This window comes from Lygodium microphyllum, chromosome 28, assembly GCF_053477565.2.
Source record: "Lygodium microphyllum isolate KBCC chromosome 28, Lygodium_microphyllum_v1.1.10, whole genome shotgun sequence".
Classification (NCBI taxonomy): Eukaryota; Viridiplantae; Streptophyta; class Polypodiopsida; order Schizaeales; family Lygodiaceae; genus Lygodium; species Lygodium microphyllum.
Genome location: NC_141162.1, coordinates 68,443,616 through 68,470,886, shown reverse-complemented (window position 1 = coordinate 68,470,886; position 27,271 = coordinate 68,443,616). Strand labels below are relative to the sequence as shown.

The window sequence follows — 27,271 nt, the reverse complement described above, 5'->3', positions numbered from 1 at the left end:
TTTGTACTTGCAGTCTTGCAGTTGCACTTTGGGCTATTTTGGCATGCCGCATTTTGCTTCAGTCTAGAGATTAGACTTTATATTTGTAGTCTTTTTTGGGGCAATGAGCATGTTCTTTCAAAGATTAGACTTCATATTTGTAATCTTTTAAGTTTTTTGGCAATGGGACCATGGGCATGTTGTTTCAGCTTAGACTTTAAAGTTTAGTTCATTGTTCAGTGTTTTATCATTTATGGCATATGTATTATGCATTTTATAATTGAATAGCTTACCTCTTGAGCCTTGTAAGTTGTAATTTAATTTCTAATGATAGTTTTAGAATGATGCATGATATTTTTAAAGTTAAAACTTCAAATGATTTGTCCTTGTGGATTATATACCTTGGTTTTAACACTCCAGAGTCCACATGGATTATGAGTGAAATATTAATTTTTTTTCATGACTTTTAAATGCTGTTCCAGTTCCCACGTCCCCATTCCCTAGGTTTGGTGTCCCCGTCACCGTCCCCATCCCCGTCCCCATCCTCGTTCCCATTCCCCATTTCATGTTTCTATGGATAGCTGATGTGCACCCTTGGCCTGATGCCCTTGCTGCTTTGGGGTGGGATGCCTTGGGATGATGATGGGCTGAACTATAGTTTATAATTCCTTCTTGGTTCAAGTTTTGGGCTTGAGAGGGGTGTTGAGCTAACAAATGCGATGTATACTGATTAGCTCTCTATTACAACCCCCAAATGTGCTTATTACCAAAGTTATCATCATTAAATGATTGCTTTCCTAGAGAGTGTATGTGTCCCATATGCCAAACCCTAATTTGGCAGGATCCACGTCTATAATAAATAGACAAGTTGCCCACCATTCAGCCCTATCTTGTTTGCATATTGCTAGTGTCCTATTCTTTGCTGTCCACATCTCTTCTTAGTGGATATCTCATTTTGAGCTGTTGTCCATCAGCTAGGTGCCTTCATCTAGCCCTTTGTTTGCTGTTGGTGATCAGTCTACATCAGCGTTTTGCTGTTGGTGGCAGTTTCCAGCCTGCTGCCAACTGTTTCCAGCCATTGCCATCAGCTTGACGCTCTACAAACTGCTGTGTTTACTGCTGATCAGGCCTCCACAGTCTTTATTTTCAGTCCAGCTGCTTTCACCAGTCATCTAGGAGCACTTCTACAACTGTGTTAGCTGTTTGTAGTAGTTGTCTGCTACTTCTTGACAATTCTCTACTTGCTGCCCACTTTTCCGAGCTGTTCTAGTTGTGTTCAGCCTGATCTAGAATCTGCAGATCTGGCTTTGCTTTTGTTGGTCACATTTGGAGGCTGCTTGTTACGTTTTGGGATCCAGACAAAGTATGGCACATACCCTCTGCCTCGGTCCTTTAGAGACATGAGAGTTTTAGGTTTTGTATTTACTTTGCAAGGTTGGTTTACTACATTGAGCATTGTATCTACTCATTCATTATTCTTTCATCTTCAGTGTTCATTGTCTCTGAGTTACCCTAACCCTACTAAGTTTTTTAAATTAGTTAGTGCTTTGTCGTACAATTGTGTTGGTATTCTGTGTTTGAGTATTTCTTTACAGTAAGCACTATCAGTATTAGGGTGAGGTTTGAGTCAAAGCTCTGATGCTACTGTGAACACCCCATACAACGCAGTACCTAGGAGATGTGGAGGAAACCCCTCAAGTTGGTCTTCCATGGTACAATTGAGAATATGATAGACTTGGTGGTAGTAGCTTGGGCCGTGGATAGAAGCGTGTCATGTGGATTTGAGGATTTTTAGGGAGCCAATATCTTCTCATTGTTGGATTCTCATGTCGGACTAGTTGTAGATAGAGTGGATCAAGGGACATTGCCAAGAATGAGAGTTGATTGCTAGTATTATTGCTTGGTTCATATGGACTATGAGATGTAGCCATGCTATTGATCTGCATGATTTCTCTATTGTAGGGACTCTCTAAGATAGAGATTTTCCATAGGCTCAGTAGTTTTAGCGTGACTTTGAGAGGAGGAAGAGGAAAGTTGATTTTATGGGGACATGGGGCTGGGGCACCTTCTTCCACATAGAGTCTCATTTGGTCTGGCATTATAGCCCACTAGACTGAATGCTTACCCAATTATTGTATTTATGATTACTCAATATGTCATTGTAGATTCTTTTTTGCACTTCATATTTTACCTCATGGATTCTTTCTGAGGGCTACAGGGATTCAAAGTCCCCTTGGGGTTTCCATGTTCTACACGTACTTTGCAAGTGCAATGTAGAGAGGTTGATCAACCCCACTACTTTAGTGAAGGACAATAAATATACTTACTGGAGTTGTTATTGTAATTTCTTTTATTGGGGAAAATAATAAATGATCACCAATAGGGCATAAGACTCAAATATTCAAAGGTTCAGATTAAGAGCTCTCACAAGAGGTCTTATTTATGATGTATGATCTCATCACCTTTCAAATTCATAATGCAAGTGATTTTGTGGGGTTGTGCTCAGAAAGGAATTGTACATATTATATGTTCAAATTTCAGCACTCTCTTATTTAATCCGCCTCTTTTGGACCGGTCTTTTTGCTGTTCTCTGCTTGTTTGCTGTTGAGCATTATAATAGGAAAAGTGCTGAGTGAGTAGTTTCTATTTTCTTTTATTTACCTCCTTGTGTCTCAAAAGCAATCATCTTATGAAACTGCAACATTACTTTATGCGTTTTATGAAAACCTAGTGATATAAAAGCTAATCTAGTAAGAGGCACTCTTTTTATTTTCAAGCAAGAATGTGCATATTGCTTCAGATTTCTTTTGCCAGCCTCTAGTACTAAATCCATCCTTAAAAAGAAGGATCATTTGATGATACTTTTGTATGTACATGTACGAGTTTGGAAAGTCGTGGCAATGAGTTAGAATGAACTTAAGCATAAGATGTACAATTTGTGTTTGTGAAATTGCAATGAACTTCAGGATATGCATATGGAGAGGTTTAAACTATGTTTGTGAACTTTAATGTTTTAACACCTGTTTTTGTAGGTGCCTTGTCATCAAGACTTGCAATGTGAGAGAAAATGTCAACGTCTGCGTGATTGTAAGCGCCATCCTTGTAAACGTCGTTGTTGTAATGGAGATTGCCCACCTTGTTCAGAGGTGAGTCATATTAATATTTGTTCTTTCTTTTGCCTAAGGAGGGGGCAAGATTTTCCTTTACAGTAGCCAGAAGCTCAGTACATGCTGTGAAACCTCAAGAATTGGTCCCTTAATTAAGCACATCCTTTTAGCATTGTTCTGGCTCTTAAAACAGTCCAAAAAGAATTAGATCAATCAATTTAAGACTCCAGAATATTCAATAGGACAATTGGCTGAGAATGTTCCATAAAAGTGAGACTTAGTGTAGTGCACTGCCACTTTCATCACTTTATCCCACATGTACACACTTCATTGCCAGCTTTTCTCCTCCATCATCATCTTTTCATCATCATCTTGATCATCTTATGTCTATCTAGGGTGCCGGCCTCCTGCTGCCCTACCTGCAGGCTGTTGCCCACATCTTCTTGGCCGTGTTTCCATCTTCTAGTGCCTGCAAGGTGCTGCCAGCTGCTCATTCACTCCCTGCCTCCGTGGCCTGCACTCTGTCCTTGCAGCCTGCCCGAGTTTTCATCTGCAACACTCTCCATAGCTGTATTTGACAGCTAGGCTGCATATCGCTGCAGTTTGACTCTCCAGCCATCGTACATGCTGTATTTCCCACTCCAGCCTGCTGCTCTGCTGTCTTCAGGACTATCTCCTTATTTATCCTCTCCGAATGTGTTGTGTTTGACAGTCCTCTTCATCTACACTGCTGCTAGAGTGTTTTACTTTAGATTTCTCTACTGACATTGGTGGTTTGCAGCATTTGGGATCCATTCTCAAAGGAGAACACTCCGACACTCTCCCTTTGCTTGTTCTAATGAGAGAGTGCTTTGGATAGCTTCCTCTCCGAATGTGCTGTGTTTGACAGTCCTCTTCATCTACACTGCTGCTAGAGTGTTTTACTTTAGATTGATCTACTGACATTGGTGGTTTGCTGCATTTGGGATCCATTCTCAAAGGAGAACACTTCGACACTCTCCCTTTGCCTTTAGATTTCTCTAGTGACATTGGTGGTTTGCTGCATTTGGGATCCATTCTTAAAGGAGAACACTCCAACACTCTCCCTTTGCTTGTTCTAATGAGAGAGTGCTTTGGATAGCTTCCTCTCCTTTGAGCACACTGTTATATCTCTACCTCATTCATTATTCATTTAGCATTTAATATTCATTTACTGTCTTCTTCTTCATTTGCACTCTTTTCTAAGTTCACTGTGTGAGTCATGTTTGTATAATTTATATTTTCTCTGCAAATGCTAGTGTATCACATGGTATCAAATCTAGTGCTGTTATAAGAGTTTCTTTAGCTATTGTGAGCATTGGGTTTTTGCAAGAGTCATAGAGTGTGCTTGCATTTTGTATTTTGCAGGAACAATAAGCATGGATTGATAGTCTTGCACTGCAATGCCCTACTCCTGTAGAAACTCAGAAAACTCGTGGGAGGTAAACTCACCACCAGAATCACTCCTTGTAGTACCCACATGATGATTAGTCTGGTTATGGACCAACAGTACCCAAGCACTGAAATAAGTAAAGGCATCAGACTTGTGCTTGAGAAAGTATACCCACATATATCTAGAGAAATCATCCACTATAAAAAAGTATAGTGCGCCATTTAAGGCAGTGGTGGATGTGGGACCACAGAGATCTACATGTATGAGCCTAAGGGGTTTCATAGTACGAGTGATAGATATCCAAGGAAAGGGTGTATGATGTTGCTTACCTAGTCGACATGCTTTATAGGCCTCTTGAGATAGTTTTAGGTGTGGAAGGTCCTCAACCATCCCTTAACGGGAGAGCTCATAAAGAGAGTCATAGCCAAGATGTCCTAAGAGCCATGTGCTCTCGCGTAGTGGCCAAAGCCTGGAAGCAATGGAACTCCGAATCATTGACAATCAGCTTGGTAAGAAGTGGGTCATGTGGTAAAGGCCATTAGGTTGTGCCATGCCGTGAGCAATCACTAAACCAATCTAAGAGTTTGGAATCTCAATTGTGGTCACTGTGAAGAAAATTGCTCATCTCAACTAGCAAAGCTATTGAATGGACAACAAGTTCACCCCAAGTTGAGAGACATGATAGACATCATCTAGTGAAGCGAGATTTGGACCTAGGTTAGTGGGAAAACTGATGTGACCTTGGGCTTGAATCATGATCGAGAAGTTACTTTCTATGCGGATACTCTCGGTTGCGGGGGCTCGGGAAATAAAAATGTCCACTCTAGGAGTTATATGATGGGTAGCTCAACTGTCCACAAGCCAAACAGGTACTGATGTGCTTGGTTGTGACGAGTGGGCCTTTGCAGGCACCTCATCATGATGCAAATTGCAGATGTGAATGAAACTCGCATCCGATATCTCTAAGGAGACGATATGGATTTTTGCAGACCAATCGGACAAACCCTTTGGAATTGAGTAGTTCGTCGATTGTGATGACAGACTAGAGGTAATGTGGGTTTGGCCTCTCCACTGCCCCTGCTGAGGGTTGCCACCATCTTGCTTCCCTTGTTGGGGGTTACTCGACTAGGATGTGGAGGTTTGATTCTTGGATTTGGGTTGTGTATCTCGTGCCTTAGATTGATACTCATCGTCATAATGGCCAGCCTTTTGACAATGTTAACCGTATTGATTCTTTTTAGGTACATTATGGGCTGTGTGTCTCGTGCCTTAGATTGATACTCATCGTCATAATGGCCAACCTTTTGACAATGTTGACCATACTGATTCTTTTTAGGTACATTTTGCCATCTTGGTTTGAGTGTGGATTGATTGTTTTCTTGGAATTCACTAGTCCTATTTTGATTTTGATTTTGATGTAAGTTTTGTGTGTTGCCCCCTCTGAGAAGATACAACTAGAGCCCCCTCTATTGAGAACATGTTATGAAATTGATCAAACAACCATGCACAATGCAACAAATGACACTAAAATTCATCAAATGTGGGCATCTGAGACTGTGAAATCACATGTTGCACAAAATGGAAATATTTTCTTGGTAGCTTGTTAAGGAATAGGATAACCTAATCGTCAAAGGACTTAGGAGCCCCAGTGGTTGAAAACTCGGTGAGGAGATGCCAATATTGAGCCAACTTGACTTTTAAGTCATCCTTGTCTATGATTTTGAAATTTTGGAGCTCATGATTCAAATTTATGCGACGGGTCCTATCTCCAGCCGCATAGCGGTTAGTCAAGTGTACCAAAGGCTCAGATACTAAGTTGAAATGTTGAAGGTGGGAGTGAAACTCATGCAATAAACCCTACATAAGCTCAACAATAGCGGAGGCATTATGAGCCTTTCATGAGCAGATGATCTCGTATAGAATAAGGGCAGGATCAGGTTGGGGCTCCAATCCCTGTACTAAATCCCATAGGTTTTGAGAGTCTAAGACATGCCTCATCAAATTTGACCAAGTGGTGTAGTTGGACCCCTTGAAACGAGTCTTGTCATTAAATGCATGCTTAGCAGATGAGAAGCTAGAATCATGAGGAGTCTAGGAAGATGGATAGATGGGGCTTGATGGAGGATAGGATGGTGGTGGTGGTGGATAAGAAGTAGGAGGTGGTAAAGGTGGATAGATAGAAATAGGCTGTTGATGTCCAATGAGTACCGATTGTTGTGGAGATACCGAAACGGACATAGATCCATATGATACCATAGGTGTAGGTGGAGTCATTGGGGCACAATAGCCTTGTCCAAATGTCGGCTAGATTACTATAGAATGATTGGATGGTCTACTAGGTAATGCCATTGAGGCAAACTGTGGTACCAAACGATCCACACTCGAGTATGTCTAGGATGCATGGATAGCCCAAAAGTGTGTGTGTGGGAGGTCAAGCCTCCATCATAGGTACACCACCCAGAAGCGGATATGTAGAGGTCCTAAAGGCTGTGCCTAAATGCACAAAAACCCGCGGTGTGGTGTGTGGTGGATAATGTGGTGCACTTAATGAAAGCGGAAAGAAAGGTGCAGCGGAAGATGAGGGAGGGCCAATGAAAGCGGAAAGGAAGGTGCAATAGAAGATGAGGGAGGGATGGGTAGGAGCCCAAATGGATTTGTGATGGATGTTGTTGTGGAAAACATCATAGGTTTCTTCTGTTCATTAAATGCACTAGATGAAGATACACCTACTCCATATTGACCGTGAGAAATAAAATCATTTGAAGGAAAAGGAAGGGTAGGAATACTTACAAGTTCTTCTTTTAGCTTCTTACTTAGTTTTGAGTTGGCGGTTCGATTTGTGTAAGTCTTGGGTAAAAAATCTCAGTATGAACATTCACATGGGAATGAAGGAAACGTAATGCCTGATCTTGGACAAGGCTCAAACCATGGACAACAAGATGAAAATATTGATGTTGGGCAAGATGTAGGGCTTTCAGGGCATGATGAGGCTAATAACCAACAAAGTAAAGAGGAACTTAATGACTACTTCAAGAATTGGATGACAACAACAACAAATCTTTTCGTTGACTTGGCAAAGGATCCTTAGTTTACCCGATTTTTGAATGCTCCGAAGAAGGACAGTAAGGGTAAGAAGAAGTCATCTTCTACACCTTTAAGATAGCCACCTTAGGACTTGTGCCAATTGGTGAAGACATCGTACATTGAATTCAACATGTGAAATGTGTGTAATGGTCAAGGAATTCAGATGCCAGCCCATTCATTGTAATTTGTGGTAGCATTTGGGCAATTGCTAGTTCCATTTGTGCAAGTCTCGGGTGAAAAATCAAGGGGCAATTGGCTCGAATTGATTGTTGATTGTTGCTATAGCAAAGAGGCTTTTTGGAATAGCAAAGGTGATTGTGAATTTTAGCTTGTACTCATTCCATTAGCAATCAAGGTAAACAAATATTGAAAGGGATGCTAGTTTTGGGGCCAACAGGGTGTCTAATTTTCGAGATTATTAAGGTAATTTGTGCATTTCAATTTATGTTTATTTGCTAATTATTGTATTAAGTGCTTAATTAGGAATTACCACCCTCTCCAAGAAGGAAGGTTGGATCTGATGCAAGTGGCAGTGTGCAGGAGAGAGAAAGACTAAAAACACAGGTATTTGAGGAGAGAGAATTTGCACAACAGTTGTTAGGTGCAAATGTAGTAGACAACGGTGAAAAAATGTCAGAATGGCAACTAGAAACCAAAATGCAGCATTTAGAGGAGAGAGAAGATGATGGTGATATTGTTAGTTGATGGCGACAACAACCAATTGTAGGCGATGATAGCTGCAAACATGCGAGGAAGGCTGGAATTAGGTGCCAGATGGTAGCAAGTGGTAGCTCTGATCGTTGTGTTCTTCACGAACGAGGTGTGGGCAGCAGAGTTAAGGCTCTTGAAACTTGCCAAAAGGAGATTGAGGGAGAGTAGTGGGTTGCATGCCTATTTATAGAAAGCTTGGGACACCCAAATTGGGATTTTGCATGTGGAACAGAGTAACTCTCTAGGATCATGTTTCTTATTAAAATAAGAGGTTTTCTTCATTAATTATATATATTTTTGCAAATAAAATGTGGTTGATTATATTACTCAAAGAAACTGATTACAGCGGAGTGCTCATGCTCAACAGACCAGTTGGAGCTGATGTAGAAACACAAATAAATCATGTATACAAGCCTCTCAGGGCGGTCTGGGGCGGATGGGGGCAAGAAGCCATGGAGGGGGATTGTATCGCCATCTGGGGCTGCCTGCCTGCATCACGAAAAATAGGTCTTGGCCGCCCCAGGTATGCATGAAATGACCACGAAGCTCTTGACGAGCCGTGGACTTGCCTTGCACTTGATCTCGAGGGCCTCGGAGGGAGTGGATGATGGAAGTCCAGAGCTCTGCTAAGGTCACCTGTGTTGAAAGTCTCTCTCCGTCGAAAGTCTCATGACACCGCGCCTTCTAGATATGCCATCCAGTAAGACTTCCTATGATCTCCCATACCTCCGAGCAGTCTGCTGTGGGCTCTAGTACCTGGCGGATAGGTAGAGCCTCCAAACCGACCACTGCGCATGACCCTGCCTCAATGATGAATATCGTGTCCTGCATCCCGGCCTCATACAGAAGGTAACAGCCCTAGCTGATTGCTTGCCAGCAGAAAGCTCCCCACGAGATACATCCAAGGTTGGGTGGTGTACGGCGAAGGATGCGGCATGCTCCTCTCCACACGAGCCACACCTCCTCACATGACCAAAGGCAGTGCTTTGGGGTTTCCAGAGGCTACTGTATGTAACACTTACAACTTCCCTCCTTCTGCATCTAGGCAAGCCAACTTCCCATTGCCAAGCCTCCATGTGCCACTAGCCATAAGAAATACGATACCCTCCTTGGCCTTCAGCTATCCCATAGGAGGCATCAGAAGGTTCGTCAGAATGGCTTCGTGATGCTATGCTCTGCTCAGTGCCTGCTACGTGATGGCGCCCAATCCATATCCTCGTGCATTAGTACGTGTCTGCCAATCTTGATAGTGTACTCCAGGAACCTTGATGGCTTCTTGGCGACTGCAGTGGTCAGTCATAGCCACTCTCCTGGATTCCACTCTAGCTCATCAAGTGGTCTGCCCTCCCAGATCCAAAGGTGCTACTCCCTGAGCTCCTTCTAGAAAACATAGGGGTCCAATTGCCATGTCTTCCCCTGAAGGCCCACCACCCGAATCCTCCACGAAAGGGCAGCTATCCCCTCATCCTACTGCTCTCTATCAAGGGCCAGACGCCCCCCCTCCTGAACGGTGAAGAAAGTCCCTTGCGGGGCACCGCCCACTCTACCTGCTACTTGTAGGGGGATGTCTACTGGTGAAAACTTGGCAGCCCATATCTCCTCGGGCTCTATCGGCATTGGTATCGGGGGACCAAGCCACTTCGGAGGTATCGCTGCGTCTATCTCCCTTTGCCTCAACTCCACTCCTCTTTGGCAGCCTGATACTCGCTGCAGCATCTCCTCGTTCGCCATCCTGTACACCTCCCGCCATGTCATGATGGTATGAGCCGGGCCAGCCTCCCAACCAACCTACTGGATGTGGGGGTGCTCGCCAATTTGTGCCCCTTCCCGATCTTTGACCTGGGGGTTCCAGGTCACCGGCTGACAATTTATCTCCTCCTGGCAGCCTGGGGGGCTTCGGATTAGGGCCTTATGGAGGCCATGCCACACGCGGAGTAAGCTACGTAGGAAAGGTGATTTGGGGGGGGGGGGTGATCTGGGATGACATGAAGATCCATCTCAGGGACGGCCTCCTCTCACCGCCAAGCCTCAGTCTACAATCTTGAAGACCCTCTTGCAATAGGACCTTCCAGGTCTGCCCTCTCGGTGTGAGGCCGTGGACAACTAGCTTGCCCAAGAGGGCCATACTCTGAAACTCTTGGTCTATGATCCCAAGCCCTCCCTCTGACCGATGCCGTATGGTGGTCGCCCATGCCACCTTGGCCCTGGAATCCCTGGAGCCATTTGACCCAGAGCAAAGAAATTTCCGCACTAGGCGGCAAAGCTGCACTACGTAGGATGAGGAGAAGCACCTGCACGAGGTGATGTACTAGGCCGTCGCTAGGAGGACCTAGTTAACCAGCAGGGCTTGGCCGGCTAGTAAGAGGCGAGCCGTTCTCCAGTGGGTCAACTTCCTTCGAATAGAATCGAGGACTGGAAGAAACTGCTAGGCGGGAGCGATGTGGAGTCCCACCTAGAACCCTAGGTACGGGACGGTTTGCCTCCTGCTCACCCATCTAAATCCTAGGTGGACGCCCCACTCTGTGCTAGAGTCGGGGCCTGTGAGGAAACCAACTGACTTTTGCTAGTTGATTTTCACTCTCGTTGCGGAACAGAAACACCTCAAGAGCTAGACTCACTCTCTCCAACATCAACTCATCATCCTCTATGTAGAGTGCTATATCATTTGCGTACTCTGAGTCTAGCAACTCAGTCTCCTCTCTCACGGGAAGTCGGAGGCCGCATAATCCGTCACATGGGACCTGAGGAAGTGAGACGTCACCTCTGCAAAGAGTAAGAACAGGTACGGGGCCAGGGGGCAGCCCTGCCAGACCGATCTCTCCAGCCGAAACTCCTCCCCTCGCCTACCACCTATGAGAATCCTGCTGGTGGCTGATCTATAAAGTGCGGCGACTCCACGAATCCAAGCCTAGGGGAAACCCAACCTCACCATGAGGCCCTCTAGGAAATCCCAATCCACCTTGTCATAAGCTTTCTTGAAATCCAAGAGTAGTACGGTCAGTCTTTGCCCACTGTGTTGAGCCCACTCTGTTGCCTCAAAGAAGGCGAATACACTGTCTAGGATACTCCTATCCTGGACAAAGCCTGTCTGTGTTTCATGGATGATGTCTAGCAGCACGGGGCGTAGTCACGTACCAATCATCTTTGCCAATGCGTTATAGGCCACTGACAATAAGGTGATCGGTCTCCACTGGGAAAGCTCCAGTCGGTCTCCCCCTTTGGGGAGAAGATTGAGAAGGCTTGCCGAAAGGCTCCCTAGCATCTGTCTTGAAGTGAAAATCTCATGGAAGGCCATCAGTATGGGGTCCTTCACCACTTCCTAGTAGGTAGTAAAGAAGACCTTAGAGAAGCTATTCTCTCCTAGGTATTTCTGCCCATCCTGTGTATGGAAAGTCTCGTGTAGTTCCTTCTTTGTAAAGGGGGCTATGAGGGAGCGTCCCATCTCCTCTGTGACAAGGGACGGGATGTGATCCTAGACCTGCTGCCTACATCGCTGTCCTCTAGCTGAGGCTTTCTCATGCTGGAAAAGGCGTTTGTAGTAATCAGTGGCAATCTCCGTCACCTCATTTGGGCTAGAATGAGTCCTTCCATACTGATCTTGAAGGTTGCGTATATGCTCTCCAGAGGTGCGAGGCTGGTGCACCTGGAAAAACTCCCTGCACATCGTGTCCCCCTTCCGCGCTCAAAAAGCTGCTAAGGTGCGGAAAGAGAATTGAGAGTGCCTGTCCTCTAGGCCAACAATGGCTGCTCGTGCTTGCACCTCCTCTACGCGGAGGGTGGGATCCCCTGGTGCCTCCTGTAGTAATCTCTGCGTGGCTGCAAGATCCCGCCGGAGCGCTCTCTCCTCCTCCCAGCTCTGCTACCTGGCTTATATGGCTGCCTCTTGGCAGATTCTGCTCGACTCAGCTAGGACCTCTGCAACCTCCTTTGCGATCCGGTCCCTCCTGCCCCACTCCCTAGTCTAGAGCTGCTCTATCTATCTCGTCAGCTCCTCCCTCCTATAGATGGAGTCCTGGATCGTACATGATTGAGTGTCTAGGGCAGATAATGGGGGATCTAGTGTCAGGAGAACCGGGCAATGATAAGATAACGTGGTGTTTGCCAACTGCCCAATTTGGCCTCCATGAGAGCCTCCCCGCTCTCCCACATAAAACCTGTCCAACCGCTCTAACAGGACTCCACCTAGCAGCCTGTGCCATCAAGAGAAGTCCAACGACCTCTCCCTCCTGTGGAAGGCAGGGTCTCTCCAAGCATCAGGTCCACCTACTGCCAATAGAAATGCCTCCCATGCCTCCTGCTCCTTCCCGGTCATGCCCTGATAGTCTTTGCCTCTGCCCTGCTGGTCCTCCAAAGCCTCTAGGTTGTTGAAGTCTTCTCCAACGATTTAGGAGTCCACGTCCGGGAGTCCATCCACAATCTCCACCCAGAACCTGCTGCATGCCCTAACCTCCGTAGGGGCATAGACATTGAGGACTCCAAGGCAGGAGTCCCCAATATCCAGTCTGATCCATAGAACTCTCCCTGCCACTATTGTTCCGTGGTCTCGTACACAGGAGGTGAGACTCGGGCCAATAGAGGTGCATACGCCTCCACTCCTGCCGTGGGGACCTATGGCGTGCTCCCAGTAAGTGTGCGAGCTGCACGGGAGTACCTTTGCTACATGCTGGGCTTGGGAGGGAGTGAGCTTGTGCTCCTATGGAAGTAAAATGTCGATCCGTCTGGCAAGGGCAGGCTGTAGCTCCTATCGAACAACAATCTTCTTGGAACCACGTGCCCCACTGTAGTGGAGACTATTCACATTCCAAGATGCAAGGTGTAAGCTCATGGGAAAACCTGCGATTGACCGAACAAACATCTGTTCAGTGTGGAGGCTGCTGATGAGGATGAGAAACTATGGGGCATGCAAGTACGCTTTGCCGCAGGTCTGGCCGGTGAACTCCAGTCCCCCATGGTGGCCCTCGGCTGGTACTATCAATGCATCTATCAGCCAATGCTGAGAGTCGTGACTCGGTACATTGGTAGAAACAGGCCACTTGTGCTAGGGGCCACTAGACCACATCCCTCAGAGCCCTTCACTGTGGAGGGGCGTGAAAGATAATGCTCAAGTGTGGGACCTTGGCACCAGCCCACCGATTAATGTCCATTATGCAACCAGGCCACTGCTCTGCAAACATTGCTAGTTTTTCTTCTCCTAGTCATTAGGAGATGTGGTCTGCCACCTGACTCTTCAACTTCTCCTCTATCTGTGTCATTGTCCAATCCCTTGAGTGAGAGGACTGAAAGAAGAAAGAGTAGTTTGGTCCATCCGGTGGTCCATTGCGGAAAAACTCGTGGCAACAATTGTGCCTGTCTTGGGAAGGTGTGACGGGCGGCAGGGGCAGATGAGCTGGTGGCTGTGTGGGAGGGGGGAGACTGTTGGTGCGAGGAGGATGTAGGTGTGTGTGGCTCATCACCTCTTGTGGGAGGAGCGGGAGTGGGTCTGGGGGGAATCATCTGAAATGGGTGCGGATCAGGGGGGTGCTCGGCAGGGGAGATGGTAGGGGGGAAGATGGTCGAGGGATGGTGGGATGGTCGGAAGTATGTGGCGGGTGTGGGGGGGGCTGGTGGCCCTGGAAAGGGGGGGACTGTGGGCCAGGGTCAGTGGGGGGAGCTTGGGAGGTGGGGGAGAAAGGGTGTGGGGGTTGTGGGAGCTGTGGAATCTTAGGTGGGGTAGTCTGTGGCGCGAGTGGTGGTTGTGGGGGACTACGGTCCTGCCGGGTGGGATGGGCAGGGGGGCTGCGGAGTGCTTTGCCGAGGGGGTGTCGTTCGCCGTCCTGTGCCCTGCTATTGAGGTTGCGATTGAGGCGTTGGTTGCGGCCCCCTTTGCCGTCTCCCTCTGTGTCATCTCTGGACGCGTGTGAAGCTGTCGGCGTCCACCTGTGGGCTCGTCGCCAGAGCCGCCTTGGCTCCGAAATGCGTACAATTTGCTGCCTGATGTCCAAAGTCATGGCAGCGCAAGCACTGCTCTGGTTGACCAGCCACAATGACTTGTTGCCTAAAGGAGTGACCTCCAGCCTCAATCTCTAGGAACTTTGGTATGCTTTTTGTGTCTTTCATGGCCACTCGTACCTTTGGGACTCCTGCAGAGCTGTCACTGCATTCGCAAAGGAAGCAAGGAGAACTGTGCCAAAAAGGCGTCCAAAGTTCTCCACTAATTGGCGGTATTCTATCGCTAGTCTGGGAAAAATTAGGGTGACTGGGTGTTTGAGAAAACTGTTGTGGAGCGTAAATCACTCCATTGTGAAGCCGCTATACCAGGGAACCATGTAGATGCCCCCCTTCGTGGAGGCATAGGGGGAGCTCTCCACCAACTCAGGGGCTGCGTCTGTAGAGGTGAGTCGAACTATGAAGATCCCTCAGCCCATGAGCATTGCCTCCAAGATCTGCGTTGTGCCAATGCGCAACCTGGAGTGGAGCCAATCCCGCAACTGGGCTCTCGATGGGGAATGTCCAACGACCTGATGGAAGATCGCTGTTTCTTTCAGCTCCAACTCTGTGGCCCGGACGGCGAAGAGCTGTTCCTCAGAGAGGATGATGTGCAAGGTGTTTGACTGGGGGGCACTCGTAGAATGTGCCGGCGTTTGACTAGAGGTTTCCATTGCGCGTCCCAATTGAGGACCTACCACTCACGCTGCTACGTTGCCGGAGGAGGGGGAAGTATGTTGCTGTAGAGGAAGGGAGCAAGTGGAGGGGAGAAGGGCCGATGGCGAGGAGGGGGGGGGGGGTGGGGAATGCTTGTTTACACGGTGGAAGAGGTGTTGGATACTGCTGTAGTCTAGCTCGCAGCGAGGCGAGAGATTGTGTTAGGCCTATTGGGCAGTGCTGCGGGCCACAATATGGGAAAAGCCGGGGGGGGGGGGGGGGGGCGCGGTGGAGCCGGGGAACCAGATCCTTAGGCAAGAGGACACGTCGCGAGTTCAGGCGGGTGGGGGGGCGGGCAGGTTTCCATGTGGGGGCAGAAATGGCGTGTTTGCGGTAGGGGAAGCGAGGCGTGCAGGGGGGGAGGGGCAGAAGGCGTGTCGAGCGGGGACTAACGAGGGGGGGGGGGGTCATGTTGGGGGGGAGGAGTCCAGCTGGGGAGAGACGGGGGGGTCGCTTTGGTGGGTAGACAGGGTACAGGTGGCAGAGAAGGCAGGGAGGATGGCGCGGAGCTGGTGGCGCACGCCACGGGATAGCGGGGGGGGCGCACTGGAGATGTCGGGGGCGATGGAGCAACGGCGCGTTGGTAGGAGCTCTTGATCCGTAGAATCGATAGGATAACCTTTCTTTTTTCATTAATTAAGCGTGTTTTGGGGCTTTTTAAGTCAGACTAATGCATTTTTAGCTCAATATGTCGGCTGAAACTTCATTTGTGGAAGTTGTCCGTAAAGAGTCATAGCACGCATGGGAGAAGGTGCCTCGTACAACATTTGAAGTGTCGACCATATTTTTGGTGATGTTCGATAGGAGGTAACCGCCGATAGAACTTCTTTAGAAATACATTGAGGCAGTATAGAATACATGTGCATCATTTGAATCCCATGTAAGCACAACTTCCTCATAGTTGTCCTCATCAAAATCTTCGGGAATAGGAAAAGGATGTTGAGGCTTAGGAATAGCTTCACATGCAATGTACCAAATCTGCTTTTGCACAAACCAAACTTTCATCACAACACTCCAAGTAAGATAGTTAGGTCCATGCAACTTATGATTTGTAGAAGTGCACGGATGAGCCATTTGGAGAGGATAAGAAGAGAAGATAGAGAATAAAAGGTATGTATAGAGAGAATACAGCCAAACCAATAGAAAAGACTTCACAAAGTGAGAGCTCACATGCAATATAACAAAAAATTTGATGAAAAACGAAGGCGAATTGCTACAAAATGAATAAAAACCAGTCCAAAACTGCCAAAACCAGTAAAAATGGCATGTATAAATAGTCACCCAGCCATGATCAGGGGTAGAAAATGTCTAAAAAACGCACGCCTGATCAGTAGGGGGAAGGACTTTTAATCAGTAAAAAAATCACAACAGGAACCTAGATCTTGCAATCTCATACCATGTCAGAAGTGGTGCAGCAATGGAAGCATAGACAAGTGTTGAAATAAATTGCTGAACACAAAATAGAAGAGAAAGAAAACAGAAGAATAGTGCAAAGGAAGAGAACTCAAAGATGTGCTCGGAAAATGGAATCCATATACCAAACACAAGAATGATGTGTACAACAATTTGTCACTAGCTGCGTAGGCATCGATACTGGCTCGTCTCTCCAACAAGAAGACCACTTGAAGAATGATGATGAGTGAATGGGAGGAGGAGGAACCATGTAGTAAATAGGCCTAAAATATGTCAAATATGGTAGTTGGTTGTCCAACATTTAATGCTGGTTGACTGGCATAAAATGCCACACAAAAAATCACTAAAACAATGCCTAAATAATGACTAGTGTGCCTAGTCCAACTGGCGTACACAGATTCACACATGAGGTAACAATCCTGTTAACAAAACTTCACCAAGTCCTCAAAGAGAGGGAAATCTATTGCAATGGTGGTCCACTCTTTTGATGCAAGGTAGAGCACTGTCAATATAGGTACAATTCAAGCAAATGTTTGTATCGAATTGGTTGACAAGTACATCTGAGGTGGACATCATGATAGCTTAGAATAAGCTGTATGCTAAGGAATGCAAGAATTTGGAGCAATACAATAAGAAGTTTTGGGATGTATTGTTGCCCATCACTTCTTATCACCTTGTACCCTTTCGTGAGCAAGTTGAAAAATATGTTTGTGGGCTGCTTAAAGGAATAAGGGATTTTTGCATTGAATCCATTGTCTCTAGGATGTCTCAGCTTGTAGAGATTGCTGCTATACCAAATGATTTGCTATGTGGGAAGGATTTGGGCTTCCTAGAGAGTGGGGAGAAGTTGAATAAAAAGTTGTTGAAGGTTGAGAAAAGGGGCCGATTTGAAAATCAGCTTGAAAAGAGGCCAAAACAACAAAGAAAGGGCTCAAAAACATTGGCATAGTGTAGGGAATTGATGGCTACAAATAAATGTTTCATAGGAGGGTCACATTGCAAGGGATTGTCCCAATAGGCAACAAGTTGGAAAATTAGAAAATTAGGAAGATCTTAAGTGAAAGAAGTCTAAAACATCAGTGAGATTGGTGTGTGATGTTGTTACTGATCAACCCAATAATGATGCTAGTGAGTTGTGTAGAGCATGGGGCAAAATTAGGAATTAGTATTCATTGATTTTCTTTGATAATGGTGCATAAGCCAACTTCATCTCTATTAATAAGGCAGCCTGTCTAGGCATCACAGAGGATGAGATGGGACCCATGGGGGAAGTTGGAATGGCATGTGTAGGCCATGCAGAGCCTGTCACACTGCTCATTGGAAAGCTTTAGCTGTATATATAGGGATATGTGGACAACAAAGAGTTCTTCATTGCTCCACTTGAGGGTTGTGATGCACTGCTCGGTATGCTATGGTGGCACTGTATGCATGCAATGATTGATTCACATGCAAAAGAGATCACTATTCAACATAAGGGAAAGATGCTCACACTTGATGTAGAACTGAAAGGGGAATTTGTCCCTATTGTATTTGCAGTTGCCATTTCTAAAGTAATGAACAATTATCTTTCACCGTACTTGGTTTTTACTAAGGATAAAGATGATAGTGAGAATGTTGGAAACATGTTGAATGTTAGAGAAGGATCACATGTTATTTTTGAAAATATATGTTGATTGCTTTTCATAGTCACTTGCAGGGTAGCTACTGGTTGAAAGGCTTGAAGATCATGGCATAGATCTTATTCATGAAAGTAGCCTCCCTAATAAGCCACCCTATAGAGTCAATGCAACCTAGTAAGAGGAGAGTACAAGTCAGATGAATGAGCTGTTAGAAAAAGGACCAATTGAGCCCAGCTCATCTTCTTTTTGTTCTCTAGTACTTTTGGTGTAAAAAAATGATGGTTTATGGGGTATGTGCATTGACTATCGTGCTTTGAACAAAATCATGATGAAGAACCAGTTTCTAATTGCTCGGATTGATGATACTATGGATAGATTGTATGAGATAGCCATATTTAATGGTAAAGATTTGAAAAGTGGGTATTATTATATATACGTTAGATCGGAGGATGTGTCTATGACAACTTTTAGGATATCTTTTGGGTTATATGAGTTTCTTGTTATGTCTTTTGGATTTATGAATGCTCCCGTCACTTTCAATCAGATGATGGATTGCATCTTCAGGCCACATAGAGGATTTGTAGGCACTTTCTTTGATGACATGATTGTCTATTCAAAGAATGAGGTAGAGTATAGTAAACATTTGGGCATTGTGTTCAATGAATTGTGTAAGCATAGGCTGGTTATAAATGACAAGAAAAGTAAATCCTTTTTGTATGAAGTCCACTTTTTGGGGCATATGTTGATGTTATTTGCGTGGACCTTGCAAAGGTTGAGGCAATAGATCATGGCCACCTTTGAAAAATGTGCATGAGATACGTAACTTCTTGGGCTTATGTTCTTACTACACGAAGTATGTATGCAGGTTTGTTGAAATTGCATCTCCATTGCATGCTTTGCAGAAGAAAAATGTTCCATTTAGATGGACAGCAGTGGAAATTTTAGCATTTGAAAAATTGAAGGATAAGATGACTTAAGATCTTGTGCTTGTATTGCCTGATCTAAGGAAGTCATTCTGGTTTAGTGTGATGCATGTGGTATGAAAAAATGCTCTAAACACAAAAAACACAAAACCAATCGTATGATAAAGCACAGACTAATAAACTCAGTTAGGGTTAGGGTTAGGGTAACATAGTGTCAGAGTGCAACGATGCGGAAGCGTGGGATCAAGACTGAGAGAGAGAGAATGCAGAGAGAAGAGAGAGAAAGAGACAGTGGAAGATGAAGATCTGCTGTATAAGTGTGCTGTATACAAAGATATGCAGATATGTACACGGGCGCAGCGCGCTGGACTGCGTGTCTCCACCTCGACGATGCAACTTGCTGTTCACCTCGAAGTCCGCTGCAGTCTGCACGATCCCCTGCCTGAAATCTGCGAACAGAGACGGAATCTGCACGAATCTCCAGCCTGAATCTGCGATCACAAGTGGGAGAAGACTGCTCGAATATCGGCTATAAATAGGCAAGATAAAATCGCCAGAAATAGGCAGGTCGCTGCAGCTGACTGGTGCAGTAACAGGTTGGACTGCCACGTGGTAGTCCGACTGGCTGCCGGCGGCCAGGACCTGATCACTAACACACAGAGACAATGAAGATAGTGAATAATAAAGTGAATGGATAATGAATATATAGTGCTCATACAACAAACACACTATACAGTGAATACTGAATCTCGAACTCTTGTATCTCTGAGATCAAGGCAGAGGTTATGAGTTGTAGAGTGTGTTGTACTTCGAACAAATCTCAAGTTGCAGCAAAGAAAGCCTCCAAGTGTTGAACATCAGCAAATGCAGCCAAAGAGGGCTAGATCTAATGCAGACAATGGTGCAGGTGAGAGAAAGACTAAAAACGCAAGTACGTGTGGAGAGAAAATCTGAACGACAGTTGTTAGGTGGAAATGTAGCAGACAGAGATGAGAGAATGCCAGGGCGGCAACGAAAAATTGAAAACACATCATTCAAAGGAGAGGGAAAATCTGTGCGACAGTTCCTCGTTGATGGTGATACCACCGGATACTAAAGTCAGCATCAAACTATAGGTGATAGCTCTTGGGACTTGGCGACAGTTGCAAACAGGTGATGAAGGCTGGAATCAAGCACGAGATGGTAGTAGATGGTGTGAAGGAAATTGCTAGGGTTTGTATTGAGGAAATACAGTGTGCAACCATGATAGAAACACAAAGAGACAGACACAAACACATAAAGCAAAACTCAAACCCTTAATGCAAAACTCAAAACTCAAACTCAGAAAGTCAAACATAAACAAAAGAAGGGAGAGAAGAATACAACTCTGAAGTGAATGAATACTGTAAATGAATGTGAGAGTGTACAAATACTCAAGTGCAGATCAAAGTGTTTGAGAGTGATGTCCATTGGAGATGGATCCCAAGTCTGTGACCACCAGTTGGAGTGTAGGATGGAGAGGATGCAGCAAACACAGCTGTCACTTGAAGAGGAGGAGCTGTCACTTGATGGAGGAAGCTATTGCCAAGAGAGAAGACACCAAACACAAGCTATAGATACAGTCGCTAGCTATCGCCAGGTGATGAAGAGGTCCAAACATAGTAGTAGAAGGTCACCTGACAAGGGAGATGGGCTGCCAGCTTTCGCCTATGCACTAGAGGTGCAAATGTAGTAGAGGGAAGGTATTGTAGCAGTCGTTAGGATTGAACACCCACATGTGTGTGAACTGATGGCTGAAATCTGCACTCAAGGGTGAGAAACGTGCACAGATGGGAGTAAGGCTGAATGGGGACAGCCTGCCTATTTATAGATGTTGAAGGGTGCCCCAAAGAATTAGGGTTTTTGGGGGACCACTGAAACTCTCTCGGACCGCTCTCCTTTTTAGGGTTTCTCATTAATTAAGTGTGTTTTGGAGCTCTTTAAGAACACTAATCAGTTGAAAAGCGTATTTTAGCTCAACGCTCCCTCTCAGACCCAAAATTGAGTTGAAAAGTTAGGTCAGTCACTTTGCTTTTTACTTGCCCCAAGGCGTCCCACCCCAAAGCAGCCAAGGCATCGGACAAAGGGTGCATGTCGGTTGCCCAATGGCCTACCAAGACTACAAAGGTGATGGTTATCTTACCAAGGGAGACCAAGAAGTCATCCCAGAGAGGATAGGGCATTGGACAAGGGTTACACGTTGGTTGCCCAGTGATCTACCAAGCCCTACAAAGGCGGATGGAACCGCATTGAACTTAACATTCTTTTTTTAAGTGAGAGGTAAATTTTATGGGATGCGGTCGATTAAGTAGCAGTGACCCAGAAGATGGGAGTAGGAAGGGTATTCCCAACACATCACAAAACAATGCAAGCTTACCCATCCACTCGAGGGTGTCGATGATAAGGAAAAAGAAAGGTGATGAGATATCCATGTGATGAAGAAGTATGGTGGTATGGTGACAATAGCCGTCGGTGGAAACAGCTTAGGATCTGCTGAAGTGGGGCTTTGCACAATGAGATACAAAGTATGCTACATACTGAAGAATGCTTATGCAGCAGGTGTCACTTGGATAGTGTTCCATGTGGAAAAATTGTTCACTTGTCCAAGCGCCCTAGTATAAAGATGATGAAATCATGCAATGCAAAGGGGAAAGGTACAATAGGGGGGCAGAAGTCGATGTTGAAGACAAAGTGTTGAAGCTTGTAGAATACCAAGAAAGGTAGGAATCCCCTCTCAACTTGGATGTAGATGCCGAAGGAGAGGAAGAGGAGCCTAATGTTAGTACCATGATGAGTGGAAGAAGATGATGAGAAGGATGAAGCACCTTGTTGGAAGAGCAAGGTAGAAGTCACCACTATGATAGCATCAAGAGAGATGTTGCATGATCTGTCACGGGAGCGGAAGCCTCCATGCTAGAAGAAGAGCAAACACTCCTAGGATGATGAAACCATGAAAGGAACGGTGCACATCCCTATGCCTTCAACCTAGGAAGGACCAAAGAAAACTTGCAAGTTAGCTCGACTAAAATATAAAACCTTGCAAAAGAGATAAGAATTTGCAAGCACAGAGGTCAGTAGTTAGATGCTCCAAAAACAAAACATAACAGAAAGAAAAAGCTAGTTGAAAGTACAATGCAATGAATGTGTATGTGTGAGTAAATGTAGCGGAAGAAATAAGAAGGGGGAAAAGCTAAGGACAATGAATCCTATAGGCCCGGCTCTTACAATACAAAAAATGGATTCTAGACTGACCGAGGGTATCCTAAGGGATCTAGAGACATGCTAGTCTAAGAGTGTGGTCACCATTGTGTATGCCTAGTAGCAAATCTCTGCCAATGAAATGCCTAATGAGGTGGAGAGGGAGGGAAGATGGATGCATGAAGTGCAATGGGATCGGAACTTGTAGACCAATTAGACAATCCCTTAGGGGTAGTGAAAGAGACGGTCTTTTGAGGCTATCCAAAAGCCACGTCCAGCAGCAGCTAGTGCTGAGGGAGCAGATGAAGCAACGGGAGGCACAGCCCCACTGGACTGTGCAATTGCAGCGGTTTGCGTTGAGGCTTTTTAGCTGGGAGACCTTGGGTCTTGAAGCGACACTTCTCGTCCACATGGCTAGATCTTTGGCAGTGTGTGCAAAATCTATTTTTCTTAGGGAGTTGCTATCAGATAGGTTTGAATTCTTTGGTTCCGTTTGAGGAAGAGATGTCACCCTTGGATTGGCTTGCCTTTGCATCTTGTGAGTTCTTGCCACTGTTGGTTTTCCCTCTCAAAGAAGAGGCAACCAACCCCCTTTGCTCGGAATAAGGTTGTGATGAGGATTTTTTGTGGACTTGATCATGTAGCCTTGGATAATGCAAGAAGTGACACTCAAACTCGTAGAAGGTCGGAAATCTTGGTTGTGAGATGACGTGTTGAATGAAATTGAAGTATTTTTCGAGTAACTTATTCAAGAAGAATGTAACTTGATCGTTGTCTGACTTCGGAGAGTTAATAGTGGCGAACTCGGCGATTAACCACCTATATTTAGTCAACTTGACTTTTAGATCATCCCCTTTTTTAATAGAGAACTCTTGAAGCTCAAAGTCGAGATTTATGTGTTGAGTACGATCTCTAGCCTCATAGTGGTCGAGAAGGTGACTCCAACACTTAAGACATGAGCGGGAAGTGCTGCAATTGAGAGTGAAACTTAAGAAGCAATCCTTGCATCAACTCAACATTGGCTGTGGCATTGCGGGCTCTCCATTGACGGATGTAGTTAGGGTGAGCTCAAGGGTTCGGCATAGGCTCTAGACCAATGATGGAGTCCCAAAGACCATGAGACTCAAGCACTTGTTGCATGAAATTTGACCAAGTGGTAAAATTCAATCCATTGCATGAAATTTGACCAAGTGGTAAAATTCAATCCATTAAAACGAGTCTTATCTGTGAAGGCATTTTTGGCCGTTTCAACAAGAGTGGTAGTGCTAGGTGATGGATAATGGGGGAAAGTGTAATGTGGATAGAATGGGGGAGTGGAGTACACTTGGGAATGGGCCCCAGAGTGTCCACCAAGCATTTGGTGAGTATGCAAAGTGGATCCATAGGTAGGGATGGGCTGACTAGGCATGGGCATGGTAGCCAGATGAGTAACCCAAGGAGGTGGGATGGGAACATCTGGAGTAGAAGATGTGAATCCATACGGAGGTGTAACCCAAGGAGAGTGTAAAGACGCACCATAAGCAGAGGGATGGAAACCCTTGCGTGTGAGTGGTCATATGAGATGTGAATTTGGGGATAGTGAGGGGAATGCCCATCATAGTTATCCCAAGTGCTATGGGTGTGCTTATTTGTGGAAAGGTGAGAGGGATTGTGTTAAAGGGTGACATTTTCCCTAACGAAGTACCAAGGTGCAAGGAGGTAGAGAATGGGGTAGAGAATGAGAAAGTGCTAGGAGCGGGGATGGAAGATCCAACCCCTAGCGTGTGTGATGCGGATGTGGAGTGTAATCCAAGGTTTTGGAAAGATGATGAGAGGTAATTAAGGTGTGATGTAGAAGAGGGTGAGAGAGGAGGGAATTGAGAAGCGTGTGTTACATGCTCAAATGAAACAGAAGTTGTAGATGTACTTGAATTACGTTTACTTCGAGAGCCCCCTTTATTGATGTTCACATACGCAAAGCCATGTGGATCGTGTATCTCAAAAGAAGAAACATGCAAGGGTTTTGATTCATGCAACTCAAAAGGATTGTACGAACCTAATACTGGACCTGGATGAGATGATGAAGATGGATTGCCAGACGTTTCAAATGCGGTATATCCTCCATGATTCGAGAGTTGGCTAGTCTCACCAGCCGGTCCCAATATGGTAGTAAAATTGGTAGGAGGGGTGTAAACATCACCGTACTTGTTGCGATAGTACTCCTCACAGTCTTCCTCTATCATGTACGTGAAATCTGAACTTAGGAGGACCATTGAAACTCTCTCGGATTGCTCTCCTTTTTAGGGTTTTTTATTAATGAAGTGTATTTTGGGGCTGTTTAAAAATGCTAATCAGTTGAAAAGCGTGGTTTAGCTCAATAGATGGTTGGTGGGAGCTCTGACCGCGATGTCCTCTACGAAGGGGGTGTGGGCAGCAAAGATGTGGCTCAAAAAACTTGCAAAAACTAGATTAAGGGAGAGTGGTGGGCTGCATGTCTAATTATAGAAATTTTGGGGCACTCAAATTAGGGTTTTGCATGTGGAACACAGTAACTCTCTAGGATCACGTTTCTTTTTAAAATAAGAGATTTTTTTCATTAATTAAGTGTGTTTTAAGGATATTTAAGTCAGACTAACACATTTTGAGCTCAATGATCCCTCTTAGGTGCAAAACTAAGCCATGAGAAATAAGCCCTTGATATATATATATTTTTAACCCAAGGCATCCCACCCCAAAGCAGCCAAGGGATCGGGCAAAGGATGCACGTCAGCTACCCAGTGACCTTCCAAGACTATAGAGGGGATGGTTATCTTACCAAGGGAGCCCAAGTGATCACACTAGAGAGGCTAGGGTATCAGACCAAGGGTGCTCGTGGGTTGCCCAAGAGCTAACTAAGTCCTGCAAAGGCAGATGGAATCAACAATGGACTTTTTGATTTTGATTTTTTTGTAGTGCTTTTGGTGTGATATGTTCTATAGATTTAGCATTAAATGATGGTTTTGAATGAGTTTCTGTCCCATTGAGTCAGTGTCCCTTGAAGTACGGGAAAATAAGGATGGATTGCTCCACTACCTTTATACAACAAACAAAACCATCCCATACTACTAGGATAAGTGTCTCGGGATTCCTAAGTGTGTGTGTGTGCCAATCATATGGAGAATATGTGGAGAGAAAGGCCAGATAGGTAAGCAAGCAAGACAAGCAAAGCCAGCATGCAAGCATAGGGAAATATTGCTTTCGGAGAGTATCACGTGCAATGTTGCGATTATGATGGATCTAGAATTGACCACTCCAAGGGTGACAAAAAAGAGATAAATGCACACAGATACATGTTTATACGAACTGAATGTTGATGCGTGGGATAATGCAAAGGACGATCCTGACAGTGCGGATGAAGTTACAAATGTCTAGAATACATAATGCATAATAAATAAATGCCTGAAAGTAAAAAGTTGTAAACATTATCACTATCAAGAGAACGAAACCACTTCGTCTCAAATTGGAATGAGAAGTGAGAGGGAAGCACCCTCTCCCTGTCAATTTGAAGAAGTAGAGGAGAGTGTATCCAGGTTGATCCACGGTAGAAGATATTGTAGAACCAGTTGGTTGATTGCCTTGGTCAAAATATTTGCAAAATTGTCGCTTGATGGCACAAACTCTAGGTAGTGTAGATTTCAACCATTAGCCACCTACCATCTGTTGTTCAACCATCAATGACTGTAGCCCATCACTATCCATCTCTAGGTTGCTTGTTTTTAGCCATCGCCTTGCTGTTTGGAGGTCTCTATCTGGTGTGCCATCATAGCACCTGATCAATGTGTGCTTTTAACATCTGGTGCTAGGTGACATTGCCATCTCTCCCACCAAGTGATTGTTGTAGTATGTGCGTTTTTGCTGTCTAGCAGATCGTCTACATCAACAAATCTCTCTCTTGTTATCACCTTAATTTCTTGACACTCTGGTGATTAGCATTTGGTTGTCTCCGCACTCTGATACTTCAACTGGTGGTTACAGCACTTGGGATCTGTCTGCAAGGGACGTCACTCTCCGATACTGCATTGCTTTGCCCTTAGAGATTCTGTACACTCTTATATTCATTTACAACATTCATTTACTTCAGATTTTCTTCTTTGTGTATTTGTCTCTGTGTTTGAGTTTTGAGTTTTTGCGTTTAGGGTTTTAGTTTTGCTTGTCTCTATCTGAGTGTTTGTGTTTTAGTTTTGGTTGTATATACTGTGTTTCCTCAGTGCAAACCCTAGCATATCTTTACATGATACAATCCTAAAAATCCATTTTGTCTTGATGACCGATGGACGATCCACAAATGTTCACGTCCCATTTCGATCAATACTATCTAGTTCCTTCTCCATGGCCTCATACTAGAGGGTCTTGGAGAGCCTCCACCGGCTCAGAATACGCAATATAATCAGTTGTAAACAATGATGTATATGAAGCATGAGGGGCAAGCTGAGCAGACCTTCTAGGGCCCTTCGGAGTGACATCTGGTGGAAGGATCCTCGAATCCTGCTTGGTTTGTTGGTACCAGCAAGGTAACGGGCCTCACAGAGGAGGCCTGAGAGCTGAAGTATTTTTAGGAAGAGCGGGTAGTAGACATGACTCAGTACGCACAATCTTAAATGATGTGAGTGAAGGTGAGGATGAAGAGTTCAGTGTAGAGGATTGCACTATGTCCCTGCCATCAAAGATGACATCCCTTTGAACGATCATCTTGTTTGTTCGAGGATTGAACAAACAATATGCTTTCGCTTCAGAAGAATAGCCCACAAAGATCAAGAGATTTGCTTGAGGGGTGAGCTTTCCTATCTTGTCATCAAGAGTGTGAGTATAAGCACTACTACCAAAAACTCTGAAGTGAGAAATAACAGGCCGAGAGCCAAAGAATGCCTTGTACGAAGTCTTTTTAGCCTCGAACCAAAGGCGCTAAGGGAGATATGTTCCGAATAGCATAGAGCGTCCCATATTTAGGAGAGCCTGGTTTCTATGCTCTACGACTTCATTCTGTGTAGGGGTGTTGGTAGAGGTAAGTTGGCATGAGATGCCATGCTCCTATAGAAACTCAAATAACTCGTGGGAGGTAAACTCGCCATCAGAATCACTCATCATAATACCCACATAGCAACTAGTTTG

At 45.2% G+C, this 27,271-nt stretch overlaps 1 protein-coding gene across 4 annotated transcripts in view; it reads left to right on the top strand.

Moving 5' to 3' along the window:
• The window catches only part of NFXL2 (NF-X1-type zinc finger protein NFXL2), a 195,771-nt gene that overhangs the window by 55,796 nt on the left and 112,704 nt on the right, over window positions 1-27,271 (top strand). For all 4 annotated transcript variants that reach the window (XM_087670490.1, XM_087670487.1, XM_087670491.1 and 1 more), the window contains exon 2: window positions 3,012-3,125. In XM_087670490.1, the coding sequence (XP_087526616.1) occupies window positions 3,012-3,125 (114 nt within the window). The remainder of the gene's footprint in view (window positions 1-3,011; window positions 3,126-27,271) is intronic.